The 15770-nt window shown below is 33.1% G+C and overlaps 1 protein-coding gene across 5 annotated transcripts; it reads left to right on the top strand.

The window, feature by feature from the left end:
• The first annotated feature begins 2692 nt into the window (after positions 1-2692).
• On the top strand, positions 2693-15389 carry LOC130804758 (AMP deaminase-like). Of its 5 annotated transcripts, none has more exons than XM_057669326.1 (20): positions 2693-3274; positions 4356-4528; positions 4706-4910; positions 5742-5920; positions 6063-6114; positions 6245-6372; positions 6459-6638; positions 6880-6947; positions 7058-7200; positions 9673-9734; positions 10385-10498; positions 10672-10812; positions 11607-11759; positions 12919-12972; positions 13222-13332; positions 13431-13604; positions 13679-13759; positions 13951-14049; positions 14293-14419; positions 14930-15389. In XM_057669326.1, exons 1-19 carry the CDS (start codon positions 2941-2943, stop codon positions 14359-14361), a joined length of 2520 nt encoding a protein of 839 aa, XP_057525309.1. In that variant the 5' UTR covers positions 2693-2940; the 3' UTR covers positions 14362-14419; positions 14930-15389. The 5 variants fall into 5 exon arrangements, with proteins under 5 accessions (XP_057525309.1, XP_057525311.1, XP_057525307.1 ...); XM_057669328.1 differs by having other exon boundaries at positions 14872-15389; XM_057669324.1 differs by having other exon boundaries at positions 2712-3274; positions 4694-4910.
• The last annotated feature ends 381 nt before the right edge of the window (positions 15390-15770 follow it).

The raw sequence follows: 15770 nt of genomic DNA, 5'->3' as shown, positions 1-15770 counted from the left end.
TCAGTTGTCATTATTGTTGTGATCTTGTGATGTGCTATGATGGTAAAGCTATGAGGCTTAATTGAACTTGATTAAATAAGCATTAAGGTTACCAAGTATTTAGTAGCAGTAATGAACTTCTGCAAGTATTGAGAATGTAACTTAATGGCTTAGTAAAGGTCAATAATGAGTAATAACCTTCTATATTGTGCTTGATGATTATTTTGTAAGCATGATTTAACTATCGCATCATAAGCTTATTGAGAAAATTGTACTCGGCTTTATCGCTGACCGATTTAATCGGCTGTCATCCGTATTATGGATGACAGTATTTTGCAGGAAAAAAAATTAGCTCAGGTTTCGATCCAGGCCGCAACTTTAATTATTCTATCGAGGACTTAGCTTCAATGATTTTACTTGATGACTATATTGTACTTATGTTTTTTTATCGTATTTAAGTAAACCTTATTTTATATTTTCTCAGTTGTAAGATATATTTTTACTTATGTTTTGAACATTTTTTTTATTTCAAATGGTTTTTAGCAGTTCGGCGTTTTACACTTCCGCATTATTTATCTTAAGTATAATTATTAATGTTAATTATGTAACGAGAGTGCCGCTCCTGCTACAATAACACTCTTTAAGCATGTAAAGATAAAATAAAAAATCATAAAGGAAAACTTCAATTTCATTAAATATCTGAAGTACAAGTTTATTCTAACAAATATACATTTTAAATCATTAATAATTTGAATATTTTTTTTCAAAATAACGATAGAATTTTTTCAAATCTCCAAAATACAACATTTTGAAAAATTGTTTTCATATATATATATATATATATATATATATATATATATATATATATATATATATATATATATATATATATATATATATTACTACCCATGTAGAATAGTACTAAGAATATAAAGATTACATGTATTTATTAGTTATCAACTACATATTAAAAATATATTTAATTATTTATTAAACTAATCATCATTTGACATCTCATGCGAGTAATCATCATTATCATCATCATCTTATTAGTGTATCCCGCCCATAAAACTATGAGCAGAGTTTGGGGAGGGAAGGACGACGACAATCCCATAAAGGAGAGCGCGACCAATGAATCCCTTAACTCGAGAAAGATCATGAGTAGTTCCTGAAAAGAATAAGACTGAGTGAAGCTGACACTAACTCCTTATCACCCACACGTGATCGTTAAATATTAAATAAAGATAAATAAATGCATAAAAAAAGATAAAATACTGTATTTTATAGTGCTCTTGATTCACATCGGAATTGTCTAATGTACTTACATTTTATAGTGCTCTTGATTCACATCGGAATTGTTCTAAAAGAGTTTTTTTAGGGATAATTATTATAGGAGAATATAATGTATTATTTCCATTTGGTAGAAACCCAATTCAAATTTTAGAAAATGCATTCAATTAGAAAAAATTGCTTGTCTTTTATTCTTTGGATGTGAGTGGAAACGAAGGACAAAGCATCAAATTTATACATTATGAAACACCGCTAATATTCTTGTTTTGGAAATTTTTAGTATTATATTCATGAAACTTAATGAATTCTTAAATGTGATGGTTTTATTGTGAGGTCATTTCTATTGGATCGACTTAATATACATAAATTGTCTTAGGGTGATCACTTATAACCTTAAAGTAATTACTAACAATTTCAAATTAATTAATTTTTAATTTTAAGATGATCACTTATAACTTTATATCACTTACAATCTTAAATTGATCTATTAGAGAAATAAATAAATTATATGATCCATCTCATGATGAGATGCTCTCATATAAGAGGCTAATACCCCTTGTTTCTCTAAAGAATTTTTTTATTATTGTCACAAATTTTAGACATAATTAAACTTATTTACTTGTTCATCATAAGTTAAATATTTTATTAATGTTCATGGTCTCTATATATCTTCTATAAATTTTATTTCAACATATTTATATTATCTCATATGTTTCTTATTAATTTTATTAAAACCTATCAGATAATTGTGATCCAAATGTTTTTTCCACAAGTTTTATTTCAATATTTGTTTAATACCTATAGCTCTCAACTTTTTCTTTATCAAATTTTATTATTCATTAAAATACTACATCTACTATTTAAAATTTTTATTTTTTCTTTATTTTTGTGAAATTCTACACCAAAAGTTGAGAACATACATAGAATACAAAAAAAAAATTATATAATTTAGCAAGATAGTCTAAGTAAATAATGGTGATGTATATTATCGGCAAATTACTGAAAGAATTCGATAGGGTGAGACTTTTTAGATTTTAAATTATCTTTTTTTATTTTATTTACTTTATCTACATTTGTTTTGTTTTTTTTGGGTGATTTACAAATTGAGCAACTCTAAGTTCATTATCATCATCAACTTACCCGGTGTATCCCTCCCATAAAAATATGAACAACTCTAGGTTAATAACTGTTATTTATCAACTTGACAAATCACACCCATGTGGAGGGATTTAATAGAGTGATATTTCTTAAATTGTAATTTATAATGACTTACCGATCGCATTAATCGACTAGTATTTTCTATTTTTTATTTACAAATTATAATGATTTATTAGAAATTTTTGTATATTAGCCCTCACATCTATGGAGTCACATCTAATGGAGTCACGTAACCATTACTCACCAAAACAATTGATGAAATTAATACTTACTACGTTACTAGATGGCATATCACTGTGTTTATCCCTATGCCCAATCGGCATTGATATTTTCTCGTTTTAAAGATGTCAAACAATTGTAGAAGAGATAATTTGTAGAGAGAGAAATAAGTTCTCGATTCTGTCCCGACTCCTATAAATAACAATAAACGACAACGATTCCCTTCATTCACTCTCAATTCCAATTTTGTACGGTTTTCCTTTTTGTTTCTCATTCAATTCCATTGAAACAACAATGGATACTTACTCGCTTCACTTGGCTATGGCGGCGCTAGTCGGAGCATCTTTTGTGGCGGTTTCTGCCTACTATATGCACCGCAAAACTCTCTCACAATTTCTGGAGTTTGCCAAGTCTTTGGAGAAGGAAGAACAAGGTGAAGATGATGAACAACATGTTTCGAAGGATCGTCATCGTCGTAGGAATATTGGAGTTTGTCGTCGTGCTTCGGCGTCTTTGCCTGATGTTACTGCGATTTCTGGTGAGGTTGATTGTGTTGAAAAGCGTAATGGTTTTGTTCGTGTTACTGGTATTCCTGATGGCTTGCCCAGACTTCGTACCCTTACTGAAGGTATATACTGAGTTTTTAGAGGTTTTTGATTGTGTGTGAAGTGTAATTTTGGGTAATAGTGTTATTTAGTTGTAATTTGTTGTGATAATGTCAATTTAGATAAAATCTTACAAAATTTTAATAAGATTTTGAATTGATTATTATTTGCTGTTAACTAATGATGTATTTGGAAATTGAGATTGCAGAATCAGTTTTATGAATACTTTAATGAATAGTGCTTTTTAAGTCAAGTAGGTGTATCTATGGTTGAAGTTTGCTTAATTGTATTTGATGTATTGTAAATTTGAACCTATTGAAGTGTCTGTTGGTCTATGATTTGAAAGAAAATAGTTTTGATTTAACTTTGAATCTATAGGAGTGCTGGTTCATTCTTGATCTTTTTTCCTTCCGCTTTTTATCTTAAGTGAATCACTCATAACTATAGTCTATAGTGAGGTGAGGTAAGGTAACGGTGCACATAATAGTGCACTTCAGCATGTTCCCGTCATATTCTGATTTTTGCATATTGAATTTCCGGTTGAGTTGAAATCTGTGTTCATGGTACATTGTACTAAAGGAGGATTAAAAGGTTTGGTGATGTTACATTGATTGTCCATCCTTTTTGCAACACTTTCTGTTCACAGAAGTATTTGTAAATGATATGCAACACTTACCCTTTCACTAAAGTTACAATCTATTTGCAACACTTCCTGTTTACAGAATTGCATAACTTGACAGTTCTGTTTCATGAAAGTTGTAAGTACCTTGCAACACTTCCTTTTTGGATCTGCCTTATTTCTATCTGGTTTTTCACATGGGCTACCTTTTCCAACTCTGTCTTTCTTCCCTGCTTGTTTTTTGTGCCAACCTTCTCCCCACCTTTCTTCTGCTGGGCGTTAAAAACTAAATGCAATAAATATTATTTATGATTTAAATCATTGTATGTTAAGTAGAATGATTATGAACTTTGCTTATGCAATGGTGAGGGAATCATTTGTATTTACTGCTTATGTGTGCTTTGCCGTGTTGGACATTCTTCTAGATTGATCTTTCATGTTTAACAAAACATATTTTCTTATTTGTGTTATCACTATTGTATCAGGAAAAGGTGCTAGCCTTTCCCATTCAGCTAGCAGATCTCTTCTGATGAGACCCACTTCTCCAAAGTCCCCTGTTGCCAGTGTCTTTGAAAGTGTAGAAGCATCTGATGAAGAAGAAGACTTCACAGATAATTCGAAGTTGGATCCTACATATCTGGATACTAATGGAGATGCTGTAAGTTGATTTTGAGTGAAGTAATTCTTCTATCTTTCCAAATAGCTTTCAGTCTATCCTTGGTAACTATTTGGGTTGTAGAGTTGGCATAATTGTTTTTGGTTCTCATGATTTCTCGCTTCGTTTTTCAGCCTACTTTTGTTTTACATTGTAATAAATTTGAAGCTTCTTGAGCAGGACCCAGAATTGAAAAACCAATATCAAGACATACCCCAAAATACTAATAGTGGAGATCAAATTCCGATAACTACTCCAAGCATGATTCGTTCTCACAGCGTGTCTGGTGACTTGCATGGCGTTCAACCTGACCCAATAGCTGCTGATATCCTGAGGAAAGAGCCAGAGCATGAAACATTTGTGCGGCTCAAAATCTCTCCACGTGGTACCTATTTTTTGTTAATTAGATTTTTGACGAAACTTGTGTACCCTTGTTTGGAGTTGTTCCTATTATCTCTTTCTCTATTTTAGGCTTTCTCCTAATTGATTTACATATTTGTGTGTTTTTTCCTAGGACATGAGAGAACCTTTAAAGATTATGATTGCCTTTATATATTTCTAGTTTATCATTCTAATTAGAACCTTAAGCACCATCGTTGTACCTTTGAACTCTGTCTCCTTTTTTAATCCTTTAGTCTGAATTCTAAGAATTCTTCGTTGCCAGACTCCACCTCCACAGATATTATCAAGAGAGGAAAGGAAACAATATGTTGTAAATAATACTAGTAGGATCATGATGATGACAAATGACAATGATAATAATAACAATAAACAACAACAACAATAATAGTAGTAGTAGTAGTAGTAGTAGTAGTAGTAGTAGTAATAATAATAATAATAATAATAATAATAATAATAATAATAATAATAATAATAATAATATTAGTAATATTAACAATAATAATAATAATAATAATAATAATAATAATAATAATAATAATTATTATTATTATTATTATTATTATTATTATTATTATTATTATTACTATTATTATTATTATTATTAGTATTATGATTGTAACAATAATAATATTAATAATAAAAATGATGATAATATTATTAGTAGTAATATGATGAGCTATTTATGATGTGTTTGAACTATTGGAGATACTTATTTTTTGTCCAATTAGTTTGATACAGACTAGCAGGTTTCTCATCTACATTTCATGACCGATGTTTTCGTGTTATTCTGATAATTTATCTTATTTCTTGGCAGAGACACCAACACCTGATGAAGTGGAATCATATTTGGTTCTTCAAGAATGCCTTGAGCTACGAGAGTGTTATGTATTCAGGGAAGCAATTGCTCCATGGGAAAAGGAAATAATATCTGATCCTAGTACGCCGAAGCCGAATCCAAATCCATTCTATTATACTCCTGAGAAAAGAAGTAATGTGAGTTTTCTCACTCATATCTCTATTAGTGTCATTGCTTTGTGGAATAGCCGAATAGCTAAGAATTAAGCAACTGTTGAGAATCTTACTTTGTCTTTTTTTCTTGGTTTGTTTGTTTAATGTATAATGCTCGGTTTGACAGCACTATTTCCAAATGGAGGATGGAGTTGTGCAAGTATATCCAAGCAAAGACTGTATGTACCTTTTTTTCCTCTTTATTTATTGCTTCCTTCGATGTTTACTTACTTCTTTTGGGCTATCATAAAGTTTCATGTTATATGTTTTCTTACCATCTCGTTTCTATTTGTTTGTTCTTTTGCTTAGCAAAGGAGAAGTTGTTCCCAGTTGCTGATGCAACAACCTTTTTCACTGATTTGCATCACATTCTCCGAGTCATAGCAGCTGGCAACATTCGAACCTTATGCCATCATCGACTTGTTCTACTTGAACAAGTATATATTCTCTCATAGTCTACATATGTATGCGTATATGTTTCCTACATTGACTTGTATTTGAGTTTTAATTAACTTCTTTTTAGAAATTCAATCTTCATTTGATGCTAAACGCGGATAGGGAATTTCTTGCCCAAAAGAGTGCACCACATCGTGATTTCTATAATGTTAGGAAAGTTGACACACATGTTCATCATTCAGCATGCATGAACCAAAAGCATCTTTTGAGATTTATTAAGTCAAAGTTGAGGAAGGAACCTGATGAGGTGATGCCCAAATCAATGCAATCTTTTCTTTTATCATCATCTTCTATTTCATATTAAGAATTATCATGTTTCCACTTTTGTATTTTCTGTTTGATTACTTCAACCTAAAACAACTTGATAGTTAATTACTGGACATAATTTTATAATGAACTATCTCGAAACTCATGCTAGCTTATGCACCATGTCTCCTTCGAACATTTGTTCATGTTTCACTGTTTTTCTTAATGAACATGTGACTCAGGTGGTGATATTTCGTGATGGGACCTATTTGACTCTTAAAGAGGTTTTTGAGAGCTTGGATTTGACCGGGTAAGCAAGTGATCAAGGATGAGTTTATATCTGTTGTATTTTTTTTTCATGAATTATAAAATTTTAAAGCAACCAGCATTATCATAACTTTATGTCATTTGGTTTTTTAGGTATGACCTTAACGTTGACCTTTTGGATGTTCATGCTGACAAGAGTACATTCCATCGTTTTGACAAGTTCAATCTCAAATACAATCCGTGTGGTCAGAGTAGGCTAAGGGAGATTTTCCTAAAACAAGAAAATCTTATTCAAGGTTTGTTATGTTGCTTTCATGTTCACTTAGCTAATTTGGAGCGTATGAGCTTCCATTCTTTGTGTAAGTAATGTCATGCGTACTTTGTTAATCTATTATGCCATTTTGAGAGTCCTTACTCTTATAATTTAGTGATTGATGAAATTATAGTGCATGCAAACAAAATGTATTACTTTTTATTTTAGGTTCTTGGGGAAAAAATCAAAATGGTGTTGTTGGAGTGACTAACTCTAATTGCAATAAGTTATGACCTCATTTTATGTTAACGGAACAAGTTTAGGATAAAAATTCATGTGAAATTTTTTATCCATGCTTTCGCTTTAGCATCACTTCCTATGGTTGATTTTCACTGTTTCTATTAGCAAAAGGCATCATCTGTTTGTGCAAGTTGATACCGATGAATGTGCAAATTGATTGTTGTTAGTATTGATGTGACTTTTATGAGTGACCTTTATATAAAAGAATTACTTTTGGTACTTATTTGGCGACTCAAATTCGAAAGGGTAATGCTCTTTCTTCTCCTCTCTCACTTTCTCTCTGTCTCTTGTGTGCTTATGTTGGAGGGTAGTTGAAGTCATTACTTGGGATGATCATGGGTTTAAAATCCCACACTTTGTTGGATTCAACCAACCTAATATATGATTTTAGGTTTAAGGTCTAGATGTCTAAGTCTAGGTGGTAGAATATAGTATGGGTGCAAGTCTAAACTTCAAACTTAGATTCAATTCTACAACCTAATTATTTGTAAAAAAAAAAGTTTAAAATTTGAGTAAAATATTTAACTAAAACCCTATAAATTTCTACTATTGTTATAACATTTAACTTATATCTATTTTTACTTCATTAGTTGGTGTTAGTCATATGTCATAAATTATAATTTTGGAAAGTTGTTTTATTTTAAAATGAAGAACTTTTAATTTAGAACATATTTAGTAATTAATTTATTATTCATATTCATGTTTTCACTCATTGATTCTATCCCTTGATCGATTCTAAGTAGGATCTCGATCTCGAAAATGCCTCTCTCTATTGACTCTCTTTTTTAACAAAATTAAGACGTTGCACATAGACGTAGTCGATATAAATAATTAGAGATATAAACATATGTTAAGAAAAAAATTAGGAACCATTTTTGCACCCTAGCCTTGCTAGTTCCCAAAGTATAAACCTGACTCGCCCCAGATTTAACACATGACCGTCTTTGGCCATGATTAGAGGTGTTCAATGGGCCGGGCCGGGGCGGTTTGGGTCAAAAATTAAACGGGCCAGTTCGGGGCGGGTCAAAGCACGTTTAAATCCGACCCACTTTGACTCGATTTTTAAAAGTTCATAAAATAGTTTTTTCATTATACTTTATGGCCCGTTGGATCGATCCACTTATGTATATAATAATATCATTTTAAAATATAAAAAAGTGGTAATTTTTTTTTTGCAATTAATTCTTATAAATATTCGACCCGGCCCGGCCCTCTATACCAAGGCCCGTTAATGACCTGCCCCGCTATTGACCTGACCCGTTAAAATGTGTCTCGACCTTTGACCCGTTGAACACCTTTGTGTGCTTTCTTCTATCTTGTTCTTCTTCCTCATCTCTTTTCCGTGCTTTGTCTTTTTCTATTTTATCATTTTTCGAGTACTTTTTTTTTTTCAATTTTCTCCTTCTCATCCTTTCATGGAACAACTAGTATGGGCCTATTGATCTTCACGATCGGAATCGCTAACCAAAGCGAATCAACCGGCGAAGGAATTCCGGTTCGGGCTGGTCGAATCGAATCGCGATTCGTGGGTAAAAGGAACGAATCATGTGACACTGGTCATGATTGCTCACCCTTTTTTATAAAACAATAGAGAAGTAAGTTATCCTTAATGTTTTTTCATCTAAATGCCCTCCACGCTCACTATTTTGACTTTTACCTAAGAGTTCGATATAAGAAATGCCTCTCTCCCGCTTTCCCTATTTCTATTTGTCTTTTGTATTTATTGCTTTATGATCTCCTTTTAACCCTATAATGTCAAAGCCTTGTCCCAACTATTTGGAGTCACCTACATGAATCAAATCAATCAATATGTGCGATTATCACTCACAAAGATAATATTGGATTCAACTTTATCTAATACTAATCTACAACTAAAAATGTATTCAATCATTATCCACTTGTATTTTTCTCTTCATTCATTCTTAGCTATTGTCATATGCTCATGCGATAGAATGCGTAAAGTCACTGTAAATACTTTTCTTATAAATTGGTATTAGTTAAGGCCGAATACAATATAATCTTTGTTACTGGATATCTCTTACATTATTCTATTTGTTTCGTATAGCCAACCCCATTTTGTTCGGATCAAAACTTCGACATTGTTACTTAGAAAGTAATCTTATATTGTTTTGAAGGTTCAATTTTGGCTTATGTTGTTTTCAAAGAAAAGGGTTTCATCTCTTACATTCATTTTATCTCTATTTTCTTGTAACAGGACGTTTTCTTGGGGAGTTGACCAAGCAAGTTTTCAGTGACCTTGCTTCCAGTAAATATCAGGTCATGTTTTACATAAGGTGTTTTTTAAGTTTGCTAGTGTAGTAAGGGATACATTAGTGCTATTTTCGTAAACCTTGGAACTGATTTTTAAAATAGAATATTAGAATTGTTAGTATTATCTAAGTGGTTTGTTGTGGATTTTGGACCTGTTTGTGGCCTTAAAAGAAGATTTGCAGAAGAATAGTTCTTGTACAGCATGTGTCTGTGATGATTGTTTGGGGGAGGGATTTTGGAGTGTTCTTCATAGACAATCATTTTTTGATCTAGGGTTACATGCGGGTTATTTTTCCAACAATTCATTCTGTTGCCCTAGTCAGCTACTTAACGTTAGCATAATGTGAGATACTTAAATGAGAATCTCATATTCCTTAAGTGTTGCCTTTTAAAATAGAGGTCAGTAAAATGGCGCTTCTTTTAACTTCATTTACCAAATAAAGGGGTTTACATTTGAGGTAAATTGTCTGAGAGAGATCCCAGCTACTTGGAGGCATTGGGTTGTGCAACTTTGTTGTGCTGTTGTTGCTGGCGCACAAGTAAGATGTGAGTTGTCATTTGATTTTTTTCTCTTATTGGAGGTTTGCATGTGTGTTGGTTCTCAGCGTTTTTACTGTTCTGAAGAGTTCATTGATGCATTATGATTTTGTTAACAGATGGCAGAATACAGGGTATCCATTTATGGTAGAAAGCAAAGTGAGTGGGACCAATTGGCCAGTTGGGTTGTTAATAATGATTTGTACAGTGAAAATGTTGTTTGGTTGATTCAGGTACGCTCTTCTCTACTGCATCGAAATGTGGTAAAATATGTTGTTTATATTGTTTCTTGTTCATAAGCTTTTCTGAACTTCAAATAATGGAATTCTAGTTGTATAGACTCTAGAGTTCCCTTTTTTATTTTATTTTTTTGCAATTTTGTGTTTGAAACTATCTTTTTTTTCAGATTCCAAGATTGTACAATGTATACAAGGGAATGGGGATAGTGACATCATTTCAGAACATGCTTGACAACATTTTCCTTCCTTTGTTTGAGGTTACTGTTGATCCAGATTCACATCCTCATTTGCACCTATTCTTGAAGCAGGTAAGCATTTTGTCACAACTTTTCATTATTAAATCATGCTGTCATAGAGGCTACTTAAATAGGTCAAACTTTCTAACTAATGAATTTAAAGTGTTTTTATTCTGCTTTTATTCCCAATTCCCGTAGAAAGGCAAAAGAAAAAAGATTCCAATAGGAGTCCTTCAGTGTTTTAAATTGTGCTTGTGGTGATGACTGCAGTAAACTGCTTATAGACCTGCATTGCAGAATCATACTTCATTTTGCGGCACCATGTCGAGCCTGTGGTGGCATGGCATAACTTTATTTGATGTGTCTGTCTTACCGCTGGTCTTTTAGCTCATAATAATCTTGTATGAGCCGCATCAGTTGTGTGATTCTTGCTTATGGTGCTATACTTCTCTTTACAAACTGAAATGGATTCGACTACTAGGAAAATAGTTTTGTATTGGTTGATATGCCATTTAAGTGACTGCTAATCACATTGTTGCAAACTTGCCGCTTGTTTAGCGTCTCTCTGTAGTCTGTACATTTTTTCACTACAGGATTTAACATGAATACTTTTCTCCACCGACTTATGGTGAAGAGGGAATTAACTGAATTTGAGCTTTTGACTTTGGCAATTGTTATCTAGATTCATGTGCTAGTATAGCCTACAGAACTTTTGCTTTTGTCGTAAGGACTCACGGAACTTGAAGGGACTAAGTAAGAAAATTTCATGTTCATGTTGCATTTGCATCGAAACGTGCAGATCTTAACAATATTTACTTTTTTCTTAAATATGCTTTTATGATATTAAGTTCTGTTTTTCTGTTTAGGTTGTTGGGCTCGATTTGGTGGATGATGAAAGTAAACCTGAACGACGTCCCACAAAACATATGCCTACACCAGAAAAGTGGACCAACATCTTTAATCCCGCCTTTTCATACTATGCTTATTACTGTTATGCTAACCTCTACACTTTAAACAAGGTTTTTTCTTTAACTTTAAACACTATGATTCATAATCATTTATCATCTCCATACCTCCTCTTCATGCTGTACTCACCCCCTCTCCTTCCCCATTTTTGAAACATACCCTCCCACGGTTTATTTTTTCTTTTTTTAAAAAAAAAATAAAAAAGAAAAAAAAGAAAAAAAAAATTTGTAGGAGAAAGCACCCCCTAGCTACTCTTTTTAAGCTACCTGTAGAATCCTGGTTTTGATGGATACTGAATCGATTATGCCTTCTGTCATCTTTTACTTGTCTAATTTTGTGTTCCTATTATTCTCACCTGTTATATGAGTTCAGTTATGTCTGACCACGACATTCAGTCTAACTGCTTTGTAATAGGTGTGTGGTGAGGGACCTAGTTTTTATAAAAATGACTCGATATATTTGAGTTTCTCGAGGATAAACTTCTATTATGACTAAGTGATGGACCTAAAAGTAGTTGAAATTCACTATGAGCCTGTCCGGTAACTAAATAGTTGAGATCTTCAATTGTGTGTTGACCCATATGATGCCATTCCGCCAAATAATGTGTTCTTTATAACGGATTTTCATCTTAGCGTTTTGTGAAGCCTTGTTATGTAACCCGTGAGTTAAAATCATTGAGTAGGAGTCATTATAAGCTTTTATTTTAACAACATATTGGCCATCATATTTTTTTTTAATATGTATTAGATTGTAAAAGGTCTATTATAAACTTTAATTTAAATACATGCTCTAGAAACTTGAAATACTAGGATAAAGTGGATATTTACAAGTTAACACAACTTACATTACGATGCACAAAATGAGTGGTAACACTGTGAGTTGCTGCTTCTGCATCATTGCGACAGTTACCACAATCGCAACGACATCCGCAATGAGGGATGGATGTGAAAGTACCTCTAGCCTCAAGGATACACAGGTTATGATACTTAAGGAAAGGATGTCGAAAGTTAGGACCTAAAATTCTCATTTGTTGAACTGAGTGGATCATCAGTTCCTCCTATTTGATTTATTGAACCAGTTAACTGGCTAGTCTTGCGCCTAGGCCATATCACTTTTTCTATCTCTGGACCTGTCCATGGTCACTCCATTGTAGCTCTTACAAATGCTTGCTCTATATTGTTTACTTAATGAGTATCTTGTTTTATGTTGTAGCTGCGGGAGTCAAAGGGTATGACGACTATTAAATTCCGTCCCCATGCTGGAGAGGTACTTGTACAATCTCCTGCTTTTGCTATACATCCCCTCTCCCTAAGCTTGAAAGTTACATGCATGTAATGTTGTAAATGTGTGTTGACAGTAAGGATTTTTGACTTGAAAATGTCATTTTTAATAAATAAGTGGAACCATCGAGGTCGGTATTAAATAGTTTATTTCAGGAATGAGCCAGTCCTTTCCAATATACACGCTGTGAAGCAATTTGCTTATATATTAACTCGTTCTTATCTGCTGTTCCAGGCTGGTGACATTGACCATCTGGCGGCAACATTTCTCACTGCCCATAATATTGCCCATGGGATAAATTTAAGGAAATCCCCTGTACTTCAGTACCTCTATTATTTAGCACAGGTACACTGGAGATACAGCTGTGTGTGATTGGCAGGAGCCATCTTTTACCTTGTGGTTTGATCAAACAAATGAGAATTGTACTATGTTGTTTTCTGCAGATTGGTCTGGCAATGTCTCCTCTTAGCAACAATTCTTTATTCCTGGATTACCATCGCAATCCTTTCCCCATGTTCTTCTCACGTGGACTTAATGTTTCGCTATCAACTGATGATCCGTTACAAATTCATTTAACCAAGGAGCCATTAGTGGAAGAATATAGCATTGCTGCTTCGGTGAGTTATCCTTGTTTTGTGTAATTGCTGATGAACTATACTGTTGTGATCTGAAGTTCTTACTCTTCCTACAGGTGTGGAAGCTTAGCTCTTGTGATTTATGTGAAATTGCACGCAATTCAGTCCTCCAATCTGGATTCTCTCATGCTTTGAAGGTACTTCGCTTATGGGATAATTCCATGTTATGAATATATTTTTCTTGGTTGAAATTGAAATTTTGCGAACAGGTCGATATGGAAGGCTAAATGGAGATGTCTATAGTTTTTGTTGTTCCTTGGAACATGACATCATTTATAACATGGCATAATAGTGGTTGATCTGTAACTTCTATTTATTATTATCTCAGAGGCACTGGATTGGTGAAAACTACTACAAAAGAGATCCAGATGGGAATGACATCCACAAGACAAATGTACCTCATATACGAGTTGAATTCCGTCACATGGTAAGTTTGCTGATGACTGGAAACGTGAAGGAATTTGGATAATGTTGACATATACACAAATTTGAGATATCCGATAAGTTTTAGTTTTCTTTAATGATTTATGATGAGATTTTCTTACATGCCACCAGTTAAAATGATGGAGAGAGGCTTGAAATAACTCAACTATTCACCAAATATAATAATAATATTATAACCAACTATTATGGAAGGCCATTTCCTCATTGCTATCATTGAACACTGCAGATATGGAGGGAAGAGATGCAGCAGGTGTATCTGGGAATAGCAAGTATTCCTCTAGAAGTAGACAAGTGATACCAGAACTTTTTAAGTATTTAATGGTCAGAGATAACTACAAATTGCTTTCACCGAGGTATTAATTAGTTCCATCTCCTGGAGTTGATTCTTTCATCTTGTGGAAACACTTATTTGGCTTATAGAATAAAAATGAGGCACTTTTGTTACGTAACGGCCGCTTTGTAACGGATTTAAGCTTGCCAAACCGCTAAATTCGGTTACACAACGACGGCTTTATAACGGATTTTAAGCTTGCCTAATAGCAAAACCTCGTTATGTAACCTTTGATTCTAAATCGTGGAGTAAGATTCATTTAAGTTGTTATTGTGACATATTATCCATATATCCTATTTTCAGGGTGTAATATGTTCTAAAACGTCTAATATGTTCTAGAAAACTTTAATTATTAGGATAAACTGAATTTCTTAAGTTAATGATTCATATTACAATGCCCACGAAACAAGTTGTAACACCATGAGGTGCCGCGACCATGACTTGCGACCATGATTTTGTTTCTGATCCTTACAGCTATTTTCTGTTCTCAACAATGGCAAGCGTCTCATACGCATTCTGTTCTGGCCTTCAGATACCAGGTGCTGCGCGTTGTTGAAGCTACAGGATACTCCTATGCATCCTAATGTTGTGCATTAGTGATTAGAGGTGTGGAGTTGGGCTACACACCCCCTGTCAAAGGTTGCGGAATTGCAATTGTTTGAAAATATCAAATTATTTAAATAGGTTAGAATCATAGTGAATTCGAGTAATTTATAACGGTGCTTGTTATATATAAATAAGTAGCAGTATTTTGGAAGATAAAAGTGGAAAGTATGTCCACAAAATTTTGGCCTTATGAAGCCCTTTTTTGCTCCCTCTATTGATAGAAAATTTCGTTGCCTGCCGTTGTTTCAGCGACTTATGGGGATGCTGCTGATTGTATATATGATGGGGTTTGATTAGGTCTTATTATGTAAAAGTAATTTATATTTGAAGATGTTGAACATCATTCAATCCAAGTTAAGAAATAAATGAATTTCTTTGTGGGTGAATTGTTATCAGTTCACATTTAAATGTATGATTGTTTATTTAAATGTTGTTTACTCATCCTTTTGAGTTTGTAATATTTGACTTAAATATATCATGTGTATGATTTTGAGATAAAGTGTTCCAAACAACCCACAATAAAACAAATTTTGGAGGGCAGGAATATATTTGTACGTATAGCCATCTAGTTTTAATTGTTGATTCAAACAAAAGTCGCATCCCTGCAATGTGGTTCAACTTCTCTGTATAATTGCTCCATGGAAGACATGGAGTAAAATTTCCCCCACAGATTTGAATTTCTCCCATAAGTTCTTTTCGTAATCATCATCATTATACTTAATATATCTCGCTCATATAAGTTATGACCATAAGATCCCCCGTAAAGC

This window comes from Amaranthus tricolor, chromosome 17, assembly GCF_026212465.1.
Source record: "Amaranthus tricolor cultivar Red isolate AtriRed21 chromosome 17, ASM2621246v1, whole genome shotgun sequence".
NCBI lineage: Eukaryota > Viridiplantae > Streptophyta > Magnoliopsida > Caryophyllales > Amaranthaceae > Amaranthus > Amaranthus tricolor.
This window is presented reverse-complemented; position numbering and strand designations above follow the sequence as displayed.